Source organism: Octopus bimaculoides, chromosome 9 (assembly GCF_046866305.1).
Source record: "Octopus bimaculoides isolate indiv1 chromosome 9, ASM4686630v1, whole genome shotgun sequence".
Lineage (NCBI taxonomy): Eukaryota > Metazoa > Mollusca > Cephalopoda > Octopoda > Octopodidae > Octopus > Octopus bimaculoides.
Genome location: NC_142936.1, coordinates 43,945,344 through 43,968,447, shown reverse-complemented (window position 1 = coordinate 43,968,447; position 23,104 = coordinate 43,945,344). Strand labels below are relative to the sequence as shown.

General features: G+C 39.5%; 1 protein-coding gene across 1 annotated transcript in view; it reads right to left on the bottom strand.

Annotated features, from left to right (window-relative positions):
* Positions 1-736: 736 nt before the first annotated feature.
* The window catches only part of LOC106877244 (cholecystokinin receptor type A), a 300,397-nt gene continuing 278,029 nt past the window's right edge, over positions 737-23,104 (bottom strand). Inside the window, exon 3 of the mRNA XM_052970665.2 lies at positions 737-1,332. Coding sequence (XP_052826625.1) covers positions 737-1,332 — 596 coding nt within the window. The remainder of the gene's footprint in view (positions 1,333-23,104) is intronic.

Below are 23,104 nucleotides of genomic sequence, written 5' to 3'. Positions count from 1 at the left end.
TAACGAATACCGTTTTCTGTGATTCAATTAAATGTTGTTGTAGTGAACCGTGAAGACGAGAGACAGTTGCAATGAAGCTATTATAAGCAGAAGGAAGACACTAAACAACATTGAATGTAAAAGGGAGAACGTTTGCAAGAGAGAGTTCTCTTTTTTTTTTTTCCATTCTGGATTTGTTTGATCTTCGAAATTTTTCATTGACTGTATGATGAAATTCCTTAGAGTTGACAGCTGTATTTTGCTGTGAATGGGGCATTTTAATGCTTCCTAAAGAATAATTAACGATCGAGGGTTAGAGTACTTCCCGTTTACAAAGTCTGTTTGGTGTTTGCTTAGATGGCCTCACCACAATATGAAAACATCCGAATTAGTGATAAAAAAACAAAAACAAAACAAATCAAAACAAAAACTTGAGTATGAGAAATTATCATTTGCAGTTCTGTCACCTTCGTCATGACATATATTTACATAACATTTATAATTCATCAATAACAATAATGTCACACACAGGTTTTACTCACACACTTACTCGTTAATAATTCATTCACTGACTTAGTCAATATTTCTGTGTTTTTCGCTCAAACTTCTTTTTTCTTTTATCTTCAGACATCTTCAGAATCCGCTGCCCAGGTGTACCATCGCAGACGACAGCAACAACAATTACGCCAACAATGTTTATGTTGATAGCAACAACAACTACAACAATAACAATAACAATATAAACAACATAACATAGCTATGAGTCGGACGTGTCATCTGATTCTGTTATGTTACTAAAGTTCGGTTTCATTTCCTGAAGATGCTTCAATGGTGGTTCAAACTGGATTCGGATTGAGTTGAGGGAGGCGTTCACAGTGGCTATACTTTCTCCCTGTCTTATCTGTGATGTTGACTGAGCGATGTCAGGTGTCTGGCTTCGTCTACGTCGGCAGCAGAAAGCTCCCAAGAAAGACTCACGGAATTTCCGGTTCATAAAGCAGTAAGTGATTGGGTTACAGCAGGATGACACGTACGACAGAAGATGTATGAAAGCTAAACCAACGGGTGAGATGTGCGAATGGGCAGTACGGGCGTCAAAAGCCAGCCAGGTTTGTGCAAAGAACAATGGAGTCCAGCAGACAAAAAACTCCAATACTACAACACCAAGCATTTTAATGACTCTCTTTTTAGCCGCCACGTTCCTGTCCAAGTTCGATTGACGTACACCCGACTGGAGGTCATAGCGTCGACGCTTGGGTGTGACGATGGGCCGGTTTTCAGAGTTTCTTGAAGGGCTTCCTTCAAACACGCACATGCGCATGGAGTTACCAGGTTGATTTCGTTGGTTTTCTCCTAAAGAAAAAGAAAAATCAAACCAGAAAAAGTAAATAAGAAAAAAATAAGCTGAAATCATAATATAATTTGAAGATATTTTACATTTTTTTTTGTGAGAAGAAAGATAGTTTTTGAAGGTCATAATTGGCTACTAGCAAGAGTACTCATTTACTTTTTTCACTCTACCACAAAGCCCCACTACTTATATTGATTTTTAACACTGACACAAATTCACAAATTTTTCGGAGAAAGAAGACTGTATATTAAATTGACCTCAGTATATTACTGATTCCAATACTCTTGTAACTCTGAAAGGATGAAGGGCAAAATAAACACAACACGGCATTTTGTTCAGCAGTCTACGGAATCTACCTGTGAATACCCTCTTCCATCTTAAGACACTGAAAGAAAATGAGAGGAATCATGAAGATAGTGCACAGAATTTGTCAACTAATTATGGAATGCTTTCTATGCAAACGAGTGAATTTGTCAAAGGAAATGGAAGGTCAATTCTTCTCTTAGTATGTCAGCATATACGTGATTTATTTAAACATACATACATACATACATACATAAACGTATATATATATGTACTTTGTATGTATGCATGTATGTACGTATATATGTATGCTTGTTTTATATATATATATATATATATAAATACATACATACATGCATACATACATATGTACATACATACATACATACATACCTACATACATACACACTTCATATGTATATATATAAATTCATACATACATGCATACATACATACATATGTACATACATGCATACATACACACTTCATATATATATATATATATATATATATATATATATATATATATATATATATATATATATATATATATATATATGCATATATGGGTACAGGACACCACAGAATGTAAACAATATGAAATATGAAAACAAGATGAAATACAAAATACGAAAACATGGAATACAAACTTTTTTTTGTGAACAACGAAAGAAACAAACGAAAAACAAGACAAGCAATATAAAGAACGACCCTTCATCAGTTGTCGGCTGTTTTTTTTACTCCGTATTTCTAGCAATTCATGACAGGATACACCTTCGGCAAAACATTTGCTCCCGCAAAGCAAATTAAATAAAATTTGGGATTTTGCAGAAGGTCAAAGTTGGTAACAAAATCAAGATAGTGAAAACAAACAGAAAGAGCGGCTAAACCTATACGAGGTGAGGTGACGAACATTGGAAGAACAATCTTAGACAGGAAACAGACAAGAATGCATCTGATCCCTCAGCTGATCGGAAGGAAAGAAAGAAAGTCAAGTTAGGAAAAGAAAGATGGCCGATGGTCACGTGCGAGCAACGAGAGAGCAAAGGAGAAAAAGTGAGGGAGAGAGATGTGAGGGAGAGAGATGTGAGGGAGAGAGATGTGAGGGACAGACAGAGAACAGTGAAGGGGAGAGGAAAAGAATTAGAGAAAGGATGAGAAAGAAAAAGACGAAAGGGGGAGAAGAGGAGATAAAAAGAATTAGAGAAAGGAAGAGAGAGGAAACGAAAGGGGAGAGGCTAGAGAAATAGAAATAGAAATAGAATGGAACAATAAGGGTCGCATCGAAATTATTAAGATAAAATTTACTTGGAAATGGATGCGTGGCGTTCAATCGTATAATAATATAAATGATATATATATATATATATATATGTGTGTGTGTGTGTGTGTGTGTGTGTGTGTGTGTGTGTGTGTATACATACATATATGTACATACCTACATATATATATGTATATACATATGCATATATGGGTACAGGACGTTATATATGCGTAGTCTGATCAGGACTGTTGCTGTTGAATCGAAGCTAAAGAACGCAGAGTAAAGCTGCTTGTCAAAGGCTGACCTTGAACTCTGTTGTTCTAGCTCACTTCCGCTATTTACAGCAGCATTTGGAATGAAAGTGTGTAACGTGTGATCGTCGCTGACAATGACAAAGAAAGTTGACCAGAGAATCTGCATCAAACTTTGCTAAAAGCTTGACGATACCTGCTCAAAGGCCTACACAAAGTTTTCAAGAAGTTTCCATCGTTCTCGACACAATCAAGGAGATCTTGTGCAACTGAAACTCGAGTGTTCTTATGGTCAGCTGAAAGCAGTTTTCGCAGAAACTTGGCAGACACGCATTTCATACCCAAATCTTCAGTGAAAATGAACTGAACTGAACCGTAACTAACCTGTACATCCTTTGATTACTTACGGATGGTGATTCGACGATTTCCCCTCACAGCTGCACGCACAACTGCGATGTTTTTCTCAGTTCTTCTGGCTACGGATCTCCCAGAACGTTCGTCAATATCGACAATTTTTCGGCCATCTTGAAAACGTCTGAATAACTCGTACACTTGTGTGTGTCTCATACACTCCCCTTAATACACTTTCTGCAACTTTGCGTAGGCGTCTGAGCAGATATTGCCTTGACAACTTTCTCTGTCATGGTCAATGCGGCGATCACGCTCTATTCACCTTCCTTCAAAGCACTGCTGCAAACAGCGGAAGTGAGCTAGAAGGTTAAAACTTAGTGTGCATGCACAGCAGAGAAGAAGGTCAATCTTCGTCAAGCGGCTTTAGTCTGCATGCTTTAACCTCGTTACTATAGCAGGAGTCCGGATACTTATTGATCAGACCCCGTATATATGTAAATACATATATACACATATATATAGTTATATAAGAGTTGTAAAGTATATTAAAAAGTATGTTTTAAGTAGTTCAAACATCATATGGTTAGGAACTCAGTAAGTTGTGTAGAGTGGAAAGTTGCTTTTATTATATCAAAAGTTGACAGTGTACTTTGAGCTTTGCTCTAGGCTGAGCATGAGAGTCGTGAACAGATTAGCACGGGAAAAAAGCTGAAGGTGGATTTATAAAATTTAATATAATAAACACGCACGCACACGCACACATACAAGCACACACATCTATATACACACACACACACACACACATATATACATATACACATACAGACACATATATTTATATATATATATATATATATATATATATATATATATATATATACCTGTGTGTATGTATGTATACAAATATGTATGTATGTGTATATATATATATATATATATATATATATATATATACATATGCAATGGGTAAATTGTCACCATTTTATATTTTTTATTTCGCATATGCTCATTGTTTGTTTTGGATTTCGTTGACTACACAGTATAGTAGGGTCAGTTAGGCACCATGTGTGAGAAAAACAACACCATGACGCAATTCACTCTGCCAGAAATTTGGAAACGAAATGCTGTACTGCTTAGCATTTACGCCGAAAGCTCCAATAGGAATATTTCAGAATGTTTGGGTATCAATTTGAGGACAGTGGAATCTGAGGACATGTACTGAGACTGATAGAAATCAAGCACCCAGTTAACATCATGATGTTTGGAGTGATCATTAGTGATGCCGACGTTATGCCTCCATTCATCTTCCCACACGGACTCACACTGAACACGGAGTGTCTGGAGGAGGTAGTGCTGCCCTGGGTCAAGGGGGTGGTTGGTAGAAGACCCTATGTCTCGCAACAGAACTCTACACCATGCCACACAAGCAGGAGAACCCAGTCATGGCTGTCTGACCATTTCTGTGACTACACCACATCTAACATCTGGCCACTTGCAACCCCCTTGATTAATATGTGTGAGTTGCTGTTGAGCGACAAACCAACAAAACTCCTTGTAATACCAATGATGTGCTGAAGGCAAGGATTATGGCAGCATTCACCAACCTAAACAAGGAGACCGCCCAGAAGAGTTGCAGGAGAATCCGAAGTTGTCTGGAGGCCGTGGCTGAAACTAATGCCGATTTATTGAATAAATTTACTCTTTAGTATTTCAAAATATTTTTACGTAATTTTGGTAAATATAACTGTTAAAATGAGATGTCAGTGTTATTTTCATTTTTGCGTAATCTACGACAGTTTATTCAACGTACATACATACATATATAGACACACACACACACACACACACACACACACACACACACACACACACACACACACACACATATTTGTGTGTGTGTGTATGTGTGTGTTTGTTTATCTACTACTGCTAGGTAATCATTGCTCTTTGGGTTGCGCCCCTGGAACGTAACGGTTCGACCAAAAGACCGATAAAATTAGTGGCAGAGTTAAAAAGAAAAAAACGAGTACTGAGATAATTTTTTCAACTAAAGCACATTAAGCCAATGCCCCAACATGGCTGCAGTACGATGACCGAAACAAGTAAAAGATCTATATATTTATATATGGGAGAATATACAAATAATAACAACAGACGAGGACAGGTGGTGTAAATAACAAAAGTATATATTAGTATGACGTTCGGGAATACGGAAAGTCTTTGACGTTTCGAGCTACGCTCTTCAACAGAAAGAATACGGAGACAAGGAGAAAAACACGGAGAAAAAAAATTGAATAGTGTTCAGTCAACGGTCAATCATAATAATGGCCGATCATAACAATGACTGACCGGAAGTTAGAAATTCTTATTTCAGGAGAGCTAAGAAAGGGGGAGATAACAAACGGTGATCGGGAACGAGGGGCTGTGTGTGGGAGGTAGAATGCTGGTGATCTTGACGTATGTAGTGTGAAAATGGGGAAGGGAGAAAGGGAGAAAGGGAGTTAGTAGTTGGTCAGTTGTAGTGTGTGCTTGGTGTGATGCGAGGGTATTGGTGTGGTGTGATGTGAGGGTGTTGGGAGGTGGGGAAGGCATGGGTGGAGAATGGGTTAGGCTTAGGGTGGGGTAGAGGTAAGGGTCTGTGGGTAGGGGTGGGTGGTGGGTGTAAGGAATTGGATGGGGTGGAGTGGGAAGGTAGAGTAGGAGTGTGTTGGGTGTGGTGGGATGAGCTTATGAGAGGGTGTTGACGAGGAGGGAGAAGGGGAAGGTGGATGTAAGAGAGGGGGAAGATGGGTATGGGAGGGGAGAGGAAGAGAGGAGAGAGGGTGGGTATAAGAGAGGGAAGGTGGATTAAGAGAGGGGGAAGGTGGGTATGGGGGGAGAGAAAGAGGGGAAGGTGGGTATAGGGGGGGAAGAAAGAGAGGAAGAGAAAGAGAGTGAGAGAGAGGGAAGAGGGGTATGGGGGGAGAAAGGGAGGAAGAGAAAGAGAATGAGAGAGAAGGGAAGAGAGTGAGAGAGTAAGGGTGAGAGAGTAAGAGAGTAAGAGAGTAAGGGTGAGAGAGTAAGAGAGTAAGAGTGTAGAGAGTAGGAGAGTAAGAGTGTAGAGAGTAAGAGTGAGAGAGGGGGAGTACGAGAGAAGAGAGTGAGAGAGAGTAAGAGAGAGGAGAGAAAGAGTAGGGGTGAAGAGAAGTGGGAGTGGAGAGAAGTATGAAGAGAGGTGAAGAGACGTACAAAGAAGTAGGAATCGGAGCAGGAGGTGGGGGAGGGGAGAGATGGGTGGTAGGAGGGAGGGTGGGGGAGAGAGACAGGAGGAGGGGGTTAGATGAAGAGTGGAGGGGAGTTGAGCCCATGTGGCGCAAAAGAGCGAAGATAGAAGATTAATCCCTGTTCACGGCGCAAACGGGAGTCCGGATGGCCCCTGTGCATGGACAATCCAAACACAGACAGGTGTTGCCGCAAGGAGTGGCCGGCAGAACGGAAGTGGCGTGACACCGGGGTGTCATTGCCGACGTTGATATCTCGGAGGTGTTCCGCGAATCGGTCGGCCAGGCGGCGCCCCGTTTGTCCGATGTACAGGGATTGGCAGAGAGAGCAGGAGAGGCAATATATGATGTTGGTGGACGTGCAGGTGAAGGAGTCGGTGATGCGATAGGGTCGGTGATGGGTGCTGGTGAGGAGGGTGGTGTTGGAGAGGTAAGGGCAAGTGCGGCAGCGTGGGCGGGAGCAGGGGAACGAGCCAGGTTGGGAGGTTGGGTTGGGGAAGAAGCTGTGGACCAAGAGGTCCCGTAGGTTGTGGGCTCGTTTGAAGGAGGGGAGGGGTCGATTAGGGAAGATGTGGGAGGTGGAGGGGTCGGACTGGAGGCGCCGAAAAGCTCGGAGAATGGAGCGTTGGAGGGGTAGGGTGGTGGGATGGTAGGTAAGGGGAAAAGGGAGGCGGGAAACGGCAGGGCGGGTTCGGGGGGAGAGAGCAGATGCACGGTCCACAGAACGTGCTCTGGCAAGGGCGGTGTGGATGGTGGTGGGTGGATATCCACGCAGGCTAAAGTGGTGAGCCATGAGTTGAGACTGAGTCTCAAAGTCATGGCTGTCGCTACAAAGTCTGCGTAGACGGAGGAATTGGGAATAGGGGATAGAAAGTTTTGTGTGTCTAGGGTGGGAGGAGGAGAAGTTGAGATAGGAGTGTGAGTCTGATATATATATATATATATATATATATATTCATATGCATGTGTGTGTGTGTGTGTATGCTTGTGTATATGTGTGTGCATGTATATATGTGTGTATGTATATGTATGTTTTTATTTCTGTGGTTATATAAATACATGACGCAAAGAAAGAACTCAGTAGGTGGTTTTGCAGTATATGATTTCTATAACCTACAGAACTAGTATCATGGTTACTCGGAGTTTCATCAAATAACTGTAAAGCATTTGTGTATCTTTTTCTTTTATATCTTTTATCATCTTTTACTTGTTTCAGACGTTAGATTGCAGCCATGTCAGGGCAACGTCTTGAAAAATTTTTAGTCGAATAAATAGATCCCAGGACTTATTTTTTGCAAAGCTTGATACTTATTCTATAGAACTCTTTGCTGAATCGCAAAGTTAGGGGACGTAAACATACCAACATCAGTTTTCAAGTGTTGGTGGGTGGACACACACACACATTGATATATGTATATATACATATATACGATGGACTTCTTTCAATTTCCGTTTACGAGGTCCATTCAAAAAGCTTTGATCGATCCGAGGCTATAGTAGAAGACACTTACTCAAGGTGCCACGTAGTGGGACTGAACGCAAGACCATGTGGTTAGGAAGCAAGCTTCTTACCACACAGCTGCACCTGCTGCGCCAAGTTTCACGTTAAATAACGAGTTCTTCATATAAATGAGGAATCAACTGAAATTCTTCTCTCGAGTGACAGTTTCATTTAAGCGTTTATTAACAGTATCTTGTTGCTAATTTGCATTTGGAAATGCAGAATGTCACACGTTAGATGAAAAGGATGTTGAATGGTCGGATTACGTGTACGTAAGCTCGTTTACGAACTCTCACTTACATCAACGGTTAAGTATTGTGTTTGTGCGTATATATATATATATATATATATAAGTATATGTAATGTAGGTAGGAAAAATCCAAGCTGGTCCTCTTAAAGCATACCTGCTTATTCCAGTATTACATTACAATCCACTATATATCAAGGTTTAGAGAAATAGAAGAACAGACCAATATTTACAGATGAAAAGTAGAAACTTTGTTGACGACGAGGGTTCCAGTTGACCCGATCAACGGAACACTCTGCGCATGGAATTAACGTGCAAGTGGCTGAGCACTCAACAGACGCACGTATCCTTAATGTAGTTCTCAGGGAGATTCAGCGCGTCGGAGAATATGACGAGGCCGGCCCATTGAATTATAGGTACAATATATTTTTGCCAGCTGACTGTAGAAACGTGAAATAATGTGTCTTGCTCAATGACACTACGCGCTGCCGGGAATCGAACTCACTACCTTACGATCATGAGCCAACTATCCTACCCTCTAAGCCGCGCGCCTTCACATTAACATTAAAACACACTATAAACTCTACATAAACTACGTGTCCGACCTTTGTGATGCCAATAGCAACAGATCATTCAAATACACAGTCTATGATTAAGGAATGGAATGAAATTCATTTCGAGAATGAAGCGTACAAGAAAACAAACCAGATAATGGTATGGAATAGTTTATTAAGTAAAAGAAAACAAGCTTATAGGAAAGTAATCACAGACAAAAATTTCGCAGACACATACTTAAATTGAAAAAAACCGAGAACCAGTTATTTTTTCAGGTAAATTCCGTTTCAAAGATACGAAATGAACGAAATGAAAAAACGAAAATCTGAATAAATCTCGTACGTGAAAAATTCGAAGCAGAATTAACATTCTTAACACTTCGCGCACAACAATTTTAAGAGAAATTCGTATAATATGATGCCATAACGCCGAAAGAAACCACCGAACGAACGAACAGAAAAAAGTACGTGTGAAACTATTAGGTCTATGGTAAAAAAGATTAGAGATACAAGAAACCAAATCAAATAAAATACTAGAATCAAAACTATGTTTATAAAAATAGGAAAAAAATTCGAAGCAGAACTAGTGGTAATATGTCTAAAAAACGACAGAATTTAATAACAGAAAGATCTATATCACCTTTTGTATCAAGTTACAAATAAAATCTAAAAATGAACAAAGGGCAAGAACCCATCCTTTACTATTTATTAGTATTATTGAAAAAAGGAAAGGAATTCAATAACTCATGCTTACACAAACCCATCTACTACAAAAGACTTCCGAACTATAGTATTAGGAGAATAAATCAAAATAGAGCATCAAATAAAAGAAAGCATACCATGAAAAGCCAACATACCAAGATAGAAATGACAATGGAAGAACAGATCAAAATAAATCACCAAGCCAAAGAAAACTTAAAAACATATCATCTCAAGGCAGATGGTACAAGAACTGGAAAATCTCCTTCCAACAAAACAGAATAACTGAAAGAAAGGGCAAATGGCTCATAGAGCAAGAAATCTTTTTTAGAGAACAGAAGTTCCAAATAGAAACGAAAGAAAATTCTAATGACACAAAGTGTCAAGGAAATAGCGAACCAACTGACCCAAAGATGATAAAACTATCACAGCGAAAGCGCATGGAAAATGAAATAGAACTGGGATAAGGACTTAAATTCATACCAACCCCTACATCTGATTCAATAAATCTTATAAAAGATACTGAGGAATTTTGTAGAAAACTTCGTCTACAGGAATTCTTCCAAAAGAAACACAACGAAGATCCATCACTTGTGAAAAACAAATCGGAATTTAAGCTTCCAGTGGGCAAGAAAAAGCACTTAGAGGAATACATAACGTTTCTGAAAAGATCGGCAAGCTCAAACATTCCAACAATCCATGTAAAGGCAAACGTTACGAATGAAGAACAAAAAGTATTGGAACGTCTACTGAACGATTCCTTTTTAGTCAATAAAGAAGCTGACAAGGAAGGGAACCATTGTAATAATGGAAAAATGCTCATTTCACAGAAATGGTCTACGAACGACAAAATGACTAACATTTCTACCACAAATATGAACCGTTGCAGATAAACAAACGGTAAGTAAAATTGATGACGGGATAATTAAAAAATAACTTAATGAAAAATGAATTAGATTACCTCACTAATTTTGTAATTTAGTAAACAAGTAACTTTTGTGAACTTCAAAAGAACCCCCAAATCTAAAGAAATCAATAACAGCTTCAAGGATCTCTATGCATCATTTATGAAAATTCCCAAAGCAAGTGATCTAAAATTACGTCCAACTGTTTCAAGCCATTTTCTAGCATCCAACGATTAAGCAATTTGCTTGACATAATTTTGAACCCATTGTGCAAATTGTTCCGTGGACCGTGCATCTGCTCTCTCTCCCCGCATCCACCCTGCCGTTACCCGACTCCCGCTTCCCCTCACCTACCACCCTTCCACCCTGCCTCTCAAACGCACCATTTTCCGAGCCTTCCGGCGACTCTAGTCCGACCCCCCACTTCGCACATCTTCCCCAACCTACCCTACCCTCCTTCAAACGAGCCCACAACTTACGTGACGTCCTGGTCCACATTTTCTCCCCTAACCGCACCTCCCAGCCTGTTCCCCTGCGCCCACCCACGCTGCCGCACTTGCCCCTACCTCTCCAACACGACCATCCTCACAGGCACTCATCATCATCCCTATCATATCACTGACTCCTTTACTGCACTTCTAACAACGTCATTTACTGCATCTCCTGCTCTTTCTGTCCTTCTCTGTACATCGGTCAAACGGAACGCCGCCTGGCTGACCGTGAACAGGAATTAACCTTCTCTCTTCGCTCCTTTGCGCCACATGGGCTTAACTCCCCTCCCCTCTTCATCTGACTACCCTCTTCTTTCCTTTCTTCATCTCACACCTACTTCTTCTCTTCACTCCTACCCACCCTCTCCCTTCATTGTTACCCCCTCCATTCACACCCACCTCTACACATCCCACCCAATCATCCCAATACATCTCAATCCCCCCTCCCCCACACATCCCACTCCCCCACACATCCCACCCCCCACACATCCCACTCCCCCCACACATCCCACTTCCACATATCCCCTTACCAACACATCCTACTCCCACATATCCCCCACTAACACATCCCACTCCCATATACTCCACATCCTCATCCCAAACCCACACTCCACCCTTACATCCCACACCCCTCCCTCTCACCCCAACACCCCAACACCCCAACACCATCACACCACACCACACCACACCACACCACACACTACCACATCACAACCACAACACAACACACCACACATCACCACACCACAACGCCACACCACATCACACCATCCCGCACACACTAGCACTGACCACTTCCCAGCACCCACACTATCATCCTCACACCTACACACGCACACATCCACACGTCAATGTCACCGGCCCCTATCCACACACTCTCACATACACATACGCGCACACCTTTGTTTTGGGATCACCACTGCTTTATTATCTCTCCTTCTTCCTAGCACTCCTGTCTGACCACCTCCACCCAGCCAGCCGCCATGATTGGCCGGTAGTCGTTAAAACTTTTTTATGTTGAAGAGCGTAGGCTCGAAACGTTAAAGACTTTCTCAACTTCCCGAGCGTTAAACTAATACACCTGTTTGTTGTTTATACAGCTGTCTTCGTCTTTTGACTTTTGTAAATTCCAACTATATATATATATATATATATATATATATATATATATATATATATATATATATATATATATATATATACACACACATACATTCATACACACACTTATATATATATATATCAACATACATTCATACACACACACACACACACACACAGACAAACACACACATATATAAATTTGAATTTAATATATGATAGCGTCTCATAAAGCGAGATTTCTATATATCTTAAATTTTCAGAAGAATTTGTAGTGGAGGAGTTTAGCTCAATCGGTTGAGCATTGTGACACGTAATCACGGAGATGCGAGTGCGAGTCCACAGCTAACCCTACACTTTCTTCTGCACAATAGGGGTAGTTTATCCTGTTCAGGCTATATTATTAGCATTATCATGCGATTGAGAATTTAAAATCACTTTAACTTTCTAAGACATCTCAACACCTCTAAAAGCAAACTTCGTTTGTTTGTTTACGTTTGTCGTAATTTGAATTTAACACACACACACGCACGCACACACGCACACACACACACACACACACGCACGCACACACACACACACACACACACACACGCACGCACACACACACACACACACACACACACACACACACACATATATATATATATATATATATATATACACACACATACACATTCATAGACACACGCACACATATGTATATGTATACGACGGGCTTCTTTTACTTTCCGTCTACAAAATCTACTCACAAAGCTTTGACCAGCCCGGGGTTATAGAAGACACCTGCCCATGGTACCATACAGTGAGATTGGATCTGGAACCTTGTGGTTGGGTAGCAAACTCTCTTACTACACAGCCTCGCATGCGTTTATCTTCTCTGTTAAACCTTTGTTTTCCTCTCATTTTCTTAGTCTCTTCCCCAATCTCTTTTTAACTCTCTTTCTTTCACACCTTTTCGCTCATCTCCCTTTCTATTTTCTTTCGTATCCTTTCCCTATTACCTAATATCTCCTGCATCTATCACACAAATTTTTCCCTCTACCTCATGATGTTTTCCCTCCTTTTTTCACCATGTCGTTTTCACGTTCTCTTTTGTCACCATCACCCTCCCCCCACTCTGTTTCGCTCCCTCTTTTCATACGCACACACAAACCCTCAAATTCTCCCTACGCTCTCAATCCTCATCTCTGTCTACCATTTGTAGCCTTCCTTTTTCTATCACACTCTCTTCTCTTCACTACCCTCAACTTTTGTATTTCTTTAACTCGCTCTTCTCACACGTAATCACACGTTACACTATTCCTCTCTTCTGTAACTAATAAATAATCAATCTTAGTCACTCCAACAATTCAACCATGACACGAGAGGTTTTATGTCACGATTTACAGTGTCTACATTCAACGTGGTTATTTATTTAGATTTGAGAACTTAATTTCGCATGAATCCAGTTCAGTGTTAGCAGTCAGCTTCGTGTTATTAACTTTCTTCAGCTAATCAGTTCTGCCACTTTCATTTATATGTATGTATGTATGTATGTATGTACACATACACACATATACACATTTACAATACATATGTATAGTTTACATATATTGTATAAATATATATCGATATGCGTAAATTGTGCGCACAAACGCGCGCGCCTATGTGATCACTCCCCAATCTGTGTAGGTTTGTTAATACCTCCGTATCGTAGGGGTTCGGCAGAAAGAGACCGTTACAGTAAGCAGAATAAGTACCATATATATTAAAACTCCTCAAAGCAATACCGCGTTTTGGTCGCAGTCCAATGTTGAAAGATATATATATATTGATACACACAGACACACACACACGCATATATATACATACATACATACATACATACATACATACATACATATATATGTATATAAATATACACACACACACATCGACGCGCCGAGTGAGTTGGTATTTTATATTTTAGAAATTAAGGATATCTTGAATGTAGGGGAATAACTGTGAAAACAGTTTAGAAAATAGGGTAAAATATCCTTATAAGACAAAAGAAGTAACTGACAAGCCGCTATGTGTGTGTTTATAAAAATCACATTACAACCACTTGGTTTCGGGTTCAGTCCCACTGCAGGGCACATTGAACAAGTATCTTCAACTATAGCTATAAGACGACTAATGCCTTGTATTTGAATTTGGTAGATTGTGTGGAAGCTCCACGTGTGTTTGCGTGTGTGTGGTTGTGTGTTTGTGGGTGTATACACACATACACACAAACACACACAAACACACGCAAACACACACACACATATGTATTCAAAAATCTTTCCAGGCGGTGCCCCAGCATGGTCGCAGTCTAATGACTGAAAATGTAAATGGTAAAATATGTATATCTTTTACTTTTACACACACACACTTACACACACATATGTATATTTGTGTTTGTATGTGTATATATATATATATATATATATATATACACACACAAACATATATTTATAGACACGCACACATAAATTATAGTTAGTATTATAAACCACTATTATTCTTAAACTCCAAATCGCATGAAGATGTTTATAAAAATTTCCATCTTGTTTTCATTTGAAATCTTTAGAATATTTCAGTTTTTTTTTATTGATTTTCCTCTCATTTTACCATATATTAGTTAACTTGCTCTCCGTAATCTTTCATGCATAATTTACTTCCATGATATCGAACTATATTATTTATATACAATAAATTTCTGAGTGAACTAGCATTATAATTTATATTTTATTCATCCATGCACTACTCTTTTCCAATCACAATTGATTTTTTAATTTTCTGAACCACACGCTCTGAGCGTTTTTGTTTTACTAGATTTTGTTTTTCAAAGTATTTTAACTAATTATGTTCTTCTAATAATGCCCCCACATTCTGCACTTCTCCCAATACCGTTCGTTTCCTTATAAGAGAAACTTCTATGCTTCGTATCTTTCTCTGGTCTAACAAACTTATTTTCGAATTTACAAAATTTGATGATTGCTTTTCATCCATACAATATACACTATTTTTGACGACTGTATACTCGTCCTAATCGAAAAACGTCGATAAATTAAAGAAAAACCTATAAAAGAATTTCGGGAAAAGGACTTCGTAATAAAAGTCAACATCTAGAGAAATACAAACAACGCCTACAATTCTCAAAGAAGGACAAAACGTAAAACTATGTTGCTCTCCTCGCATACAGAAACATAAAAGAAATTATGCTGCTTGGTTTCATGGTTGACTGGTCTCTCTTCAGAGAGTAATTACCCATCATTACACTGTCTTCAAAGTGAACAGAAGCACACAAGAATTATACACACACACGAGCGCACGTGTACAGACAGGCAGGCACACACACACACACACACACACACACACACACAAGGACAAGTTTATGTTATTTCTTCCCTACGGACCTCATGATTGTGGTTCGTTGCAACCACCTCTTTATATGTTCTAAGTGCAATTAGATGTTGGGCCACAACGGGGGGATCCCATCCGTGAGGGTTGGATGCTAGATGGGTCGAAATAATTGTAGTGATGAATAGAGATTCTTATATCTTCCACATTCTGTCTCTCTAATTCATCATATATATATATATATATATATATATATATATATATATATATATATATATATATATATACATGCATATATAGGTACAGGACGTCATCAACAGTAAACAACATGAAATACGAAAACCTGAGTTCAATACGCAAACAACGAGAGAAACAAATGGAAAACAGGACAAGTAACATAAAGAACGACCCTTCATCAGTTGTCAGCTGTCTATCTACTCTTCATTTCGAACACTGAACGAGAATATGAGTCTTCGAAGACAGTTGGTCCCATAAGTACAAAGATAAAATTTGGGATTTATGGAGGGTCAAAGCTGGGAACAAAAACAGGAAAGTGGAGACATACAGAGAAACCGCTCCATAAATCCTAAATTTTATTTTATTACTTCTGGGAGCAACCGTCTTCGAAGTCTCATATTCTTGTTCAATGCTCGAAATGAGGAGAAGATAGACAGCCGACAACTGATGACGAATCGTTCATTATGTTACTTCTGTTTTCCATTTGTTTCTTTCGTTGTTTACGTATTGAACTCATTTATTTTCGTATTTCATGTTTACTGGTGATATCCTGTTCCATATATGCATGTGTACACACACACACACACACACACACACACACACACATATATATATATATATATATGCATATATATATTATTTATATTATTATTTGATTGAAAGCCACGCATACACTTCTAAGTATACATATATATATATTTATATTAATTCTTTCATTTGTTTCAGTCATTTGACTATTGCCATGCTGGAGTAACGCCTTAAGGAGATTTAGTTGAAGAAATCGACCAAAGGACTTATTCTTTGCAAGCTTAGTAGTTATTCTATCGGTCACTTTGCCGAACCGCTAGTGTTACGGGGACGAAAACACACCAACATCGGTTATCAAGCGATGGTGGGAAGATAAACACAGACACAAAAACATACATATAAATGCACACACACACATACACACATACGACGGGCTTCTTTCAGTTTCCGTCTACCAAATCCACTCACAAGGCTTCGACCGGCCCGAGGCTATAGTGGAAGACACATGCCCAAGGTGCCACTCGGTGGGACTGGTCCCGAAACCATCTGGTTGGGAAGCAAGCTTCTTACCACTGTGTGGCACCTTGACAAGTGTCTTCTACTATAACCTCGGGCTGGCCAAAGCCTTGTGAGTGGATTTAGTAGACGGAAACAGAAAGTCCGTCGTATATTAAAAAAAATTTTTTTTATAGTTTCAGCTTAGAGCTGCGGCCATGTTGATGCACCGCCGTTTTGCTACACTGTTATTACAATATATGTGTGTGTGTGTGTGTGTGTGTGTGTGTGTGTATGTGTGTGTGTGTGTATGTGTGTATGCGTGTGTGCGTGCGTGTGTGTGTGTGTGTGTGTGTATGTTTGCGTGTCTGTGTTTGTTCCCCCAACATCGTTTGACAACCGATGCTGGTGTGTTTACGTCTCCATAACACTAGCGGTTCGGCAAAAGAGATTGATAGAATAAGTACTAGGCTTACAAAGAATAAGTCCTGGGGTCGATTTGTTCGACTAAAAGCGGTGCTCCAGCATGGCCGCAGTCAAATGCCTGAAACAAATAAAAGAATAAAAGAATATATATGTGTGTGTGTGTGTGTGTGTGTGAGTGTGTGTATATGTATGTATATATATATATATATATATATATATATATATATATATATATATATATATATATATACACACACATACATTTATCAGGTTGAGTAAAAAGTAAGCAACGTTTTGGATCATGAAGAATTTGTACCGGACTTTTGCAGTTTGATGTTGTTACAATCATCTGAAATGGAACTATCAAAGCGCGATATTCCAGCAATTTTACTATTCAACTTCAAAAAAGGATGTAATGCAGCTGAAACTGCTCGTGATATCAACGAAACGTTTGGTAAGGAAATGACCAGTGAGTGGTGTGCTAGAAAAGGGTTTAACCGATATCGCAGTGGAGACCTGAGCCTTGAAGATCGTGATCATAGTGGACGCCCATCTGTCAACGATGATGGTCAATTAAAGACCGTCATTGAGAAAGAGTCACGTAAAACCACCCGAGAACTGGCAAAAGAACTTCAAGTTAGCCAGATAACTGCCTGCATGATTAGAATAGGAAAAGAAACACGTTATAGTACAACTCAGTATTTAAGCTAGCAGTAAAAACTAATATCGCTGGAGAACTTCTTAATTTTATAGATTATCATTTGCTGTTAGGACATAAGTATAGTAAAATATTGAATAAGAACTGTGTTAAGGTTAATAATGCAGCTTGTAAGACGTTTGGGTTTTATATCAGAAGTTGTAATGCTATGAAGCTAAATGGAAGAACGATGCAAACAGCTGGCGAACAAAGATTATGTAACTTCTGTAGAATTTGTGAGAACTGTCCACTAGACGGTAACTGTTTGGCTGAGTCGATAGTTTACTGTGCAAAGGTTTAACCTCAAATATATACTGGGAAAAAGGAACTCGTATTAAAAAGCCGTTTTTTACAAGCACAAGCATTCATTTGACAGCCCTAAAAGAAAATGCGCTACGGCTTGGTCGAAGTTTATATGGTTCTTGGGTTAGACAAGTCCTCGCAAATTCAAAATTAGCTGGTCTATTGTAGATAGTGCACAGTCATACAGGAAGAGAAATTTCAAAATAAAAGATGTGCTGTGACCTTTCTTTTAGCGATAAATTGAGAATTTCGACTCAAGGCAGAAACAGTCGATACAAAAGAACTGACTGTTAGCGCCTTGTATGCACGCGGCAGAATATTTTTATGTAAATACAAGCCTCCATAAATTTCGTTCTGATTCAGAAAAAACGTTGGTTTTGAAATATTTAACATGTTTTGTGCATATCTATGTGTGTGTGTGTGTGTGTGTGTGCGCGTGCGCGTGCGCGTGTGTATGTGTGTGTGTGTCTGTATGTGTGTGTGTCTGTATGTGTGTGTGTGTGCATAAGTATATACGTATATATGTATGCGTGCGTATATAATTCTGTGACAGGGCTAAAAAGCATTGATCAAGCAAGTTTGCCAGGGAAGTTCACAGTATGGTGCATGCATTTTGGGTTGCTCCCAAGATTGCTGTGGCCCATAACTGTGTATGAAGTTTCTCTAACAAGGATTGAAACAATTGAACTTAAGATCAATAAGAAGTGGCTTGGCCTTTCGAAGTGCCTTTCATCTGTCGCCCTTTATGGCAACCAGGGTATGCTCTAGTTGCCCCTGACATCACTAATTGAGGAGTACAAGGCCTTCAAGGTGTGTCTGCAATCGATGCTGTCTGAGTCAAGGGACACTGTGATCCAGGGCAATACATCAGGTTTGAACACTGGTAGAAAGTGGGAGGTCACTGAGGCGATGCAGCAGCTTGATGAGATGACCCAGCATGCTGAAGTGCGTGGAGTGATTATAGACAGCAGGACTGGTGTGGGACTTGTCAAGAGAGAGCAGTTCTGGTCTGAGTCAAGTGAACAAGAACAGCAGAAGCTACGTGAACAACAAGTAAGCAGCTAGAAGATGAGAGGCGTCTGGGTCATGCAGTGCAACAAGCACAGTAGGGTCGGTGGCTGAATTGGGATGATGTCGAAAAGCTGGAGTTGAAGTGGTCTGATTGGTGGTGATTGAGTGCAGGGCATTTGAAAGCTCTGATCCAGACTGCTTATGATGTGCATCCGTCTCCAGCAAATCTAAAAAAATAAGGTATTCAGAGAGTCCCAAGTACCGCTTGTGTGGGAAGTATGGCAGCCTCAAACATCCTGTCATCTTGCCCAAAAGCACTCCACTCAGGATGGTATACATTTAGACATAATTTAGTCCTACACATTGTTGTTTCAGCTGCAAGAGAGGGTCAAGTGCCTGAACTGAGCTAGCGCAAGACAGCATTTGTGAAGCAAAGTATGATGGCAAAGAGACAGAAACTTCGGCAGACCGAAGACAGAAAACGGGAGGTTTTTGTAGACAAGCCATTGCCTGAAAGCATCGTTGTGTCAGCACTCCGGCCTGACCTGGTTTTGGTAGATGAGGGTCAGAGATGTGTGGTACTTGGGGAGCTTACTGTGCCATAGGAGGAGAGTATTGATGAGGCCCATGAGCGGAAGCTGTTGGGCTATGAAGAACTGATAGCTAAGATTCGGGAGAAGGGTTACATCTATGTGCTGGTTGCGTTCGAGGTCGGCTGCAGGGGTTTCCCAGCAGCTTCTCTCAGAAGGTTTCTGAAGGTGGCTGGTGTATCTGCTGTGAGGAAGATCATCAAAGAATGTAGGGAGAAAGCAGTTGAGAGTAGTGCTTGGATTACCAGGAGGTTTATGAATGCGTATAAGGCTACAGAACTGTCATGAGTTCGGTTGCAACACAATACATCCAGCTGTTACAAGCCCATCGTATGGAGAGATATTGAGCTTAATGGGCCGAAATCTCGTCGAAGCACGGCACTCAGCTGATGGTTGCAGCTGGACGAGAAATGGAGCACGCGGTGTTTTCTTCTACTGTGTGTATGAGCATGCATGCGTGTAGATGTATGCATCTGCACGGGTTCATGGAAAATGAGCACGCATATACACATTCATTGTTTTTAAAAACATTAATTTATAGTATTTCTTAATTTTACAACTTCAAAATATTACGTAAACAACAGCGCTATTTCATGTCTCTGCTCGTATGAAGTCTAAGACGTATATAATATCAGGAGAACCGGAAATGAAATAAAAATACGTGAGTTTGAAAGCAACCGTTTTTGTACGTGTCGTCCACAAAGGTTTTAAAACAAAAGACCATTCCATTTCCTATTTCAAAGATTATTCAAACAGTGAATATTTCACATCTTTTCCGGCTACTGTCACAGATTTCGTATTGTTTTTCAATTTTGTTTACTTTTGATTTTCAAATTTGGTATACCGATTTAGTTTTGGATGTTAATTATGAAAATGAAATTAAGTTTTGCTATAAATTAATAAATAACAAGAAAATTGCTATGTGATCGTGGTGTCAGACGTGGCATACAGACTATCATATAACTTGGTGGACAGTTGCGTTTTTATTCTTCTCTTCCGTTTTATTTTGACATGCGCATTGCGTCTTTATTCTTCACATCCGTTTTAAGAATTCAATGTGCACATGTGCATTGCGTGTTCATACTTCTTTTCCCGATTCCTACTCAAAACTGTTTACAGATCGCAATCATCTCACGAACGCAGTTCGTTGTTAAAGCTTACAAATTTTGGATAATTCTAGCCAATCGAAAGCCACTATTATACACATGACGTTAATCTCACATTGGCATCTGTTTCCATAGTAACAAGCAAAGCTATAGCCTGCTCTGTTTTCATTTTAAAAAGGATGCAGTACGGGTGTGACTGTGAGACTTTCACCACCACCACCACCACCACCACCATCACCACCACCACCACAACAACAATAACAACAACAAACGATTTAGTAATGTCTTGCTTAATTTTGTTGCTGTGGTCAATCATTTTGTGATAGACAGTTATCCCCACAGAAATGACCGGATTCCGATTTCTATTTTCTGACTTGCTAAAAATCACCTTACTATGTACCTCTGTAAAATTTTTTATAGTATTTCTGAGATAAATGGAATCTCAAATTCGGATTCAGCGCTAAAGATCACATAAATATACTACATGTGAAAACTTACACTTAATTCTAAAACTTCCAGATCCGTGATGGCAGCCGAAAAGAGCCAATATTTCAAAAGAAAAGCAGGCTCGGTTTTCCAGCTGATGTTCAGAAACGAGTAACATTGTGTACTGAAAATTGAAGTCTCAGTTGTATTGTATTAAGGAATACTTTACATTTGTATAGAGTCCTGCAATTTATCAACTCTGGTGAATCAACAGAGATTAATAAATAAATATAAGCGTATTTATATATATATAAATAATGGCAGTGTTCCAGTATGGCCATAGCCCTTCGACTGAAACGTATAAAAATAAAAGAATAAAAGAATATCTTCTCTTTTTGTATTTTACTTGTGTCAGTCATTTGACTGTGGCAATGCTGGGACACCAGCTTAAAGGGTTTAAGTGAACAATCGACCCCAGTACTTATATACCTTTATATTCTATCGGTTTCTTCTTCTTCACACACACACACACGCACACAAACATACACACACACTCACTCACACACACATACGCACACGCACGCACGCACACACGCACGCACGCAAACACACACACACACGCACACACGCACACACGCACGCACGCAAACACACACACACACACACACACACACACACACACACACACACACACACACACACACACTAATGTATAATGTATATGTATGTATATGTATGTATGCATATATATATATGTATGTATGCATATATATATATGTATGTATGCATATATATATATGTATGTATGCATATATACATATCTTTTTTTTCCTATCCCTCTAATCGTTGTTTTTCCTGTCCTCTTTTGTATCGTCTCTGTGTCTGAATGTTTTATTGTCCTCTATTGTGTTTTTGTTCCAGTCTCACGCGTGAGACACTCAACAACTAGTTCAGGAGCATCCGGCGGTGCAGATGTATCTCATCGGGTGATAAATAGACACAACTCGTTAAAATAACAGTTTCGCAATGTAACTTTTCGTTTTCTAGAAAGAAAAGCAGCCGGGAGGAGGAAATATCTTCATTTACATAGAAGGTCAAAAATGAAATCACAGATGGAAAAAAGAGAGACGAACACGTAATACGGTGAGAAAATTATTAAAAATAACTGTGGATCTAGTTAGTTTCATTCGTAAAATGAACCCCATTTAATTTTGCTCAGATTGCTTTCAGTTTTGGTGTATCGATGCAACTCTGAAATTTGATTACGACCAACCAATTACTTCGTAAATTAAAGAACCCGATGTTATTTGGAATTAAAGTTAGAAAATTTGGGTAATTTTAGCCAATCAACAGACAACGAAGCATTAACAGTTTGTTACCATGACAACTGCACGTAGTGTTGTGTTTCACTTCACCCGCATGTTGTGTTGATTCTTCATACCACGAGATTTACTTTACCCGCGGGTTTGATTTTCTGACAATTGTCTTAATATTTTACATATCTTTCATTTATAGCAAAAGTTGTTTACGATGTTTATACAGTTTCTTGGCATTATGAAGGTGAATGGAATATGTGAACTTAGTACACAACCGCACACCTACACTTCAAGCACAGTACTGACAAAACATCGGTGACTCACCGATTCAGTATTGCCAAGCTTC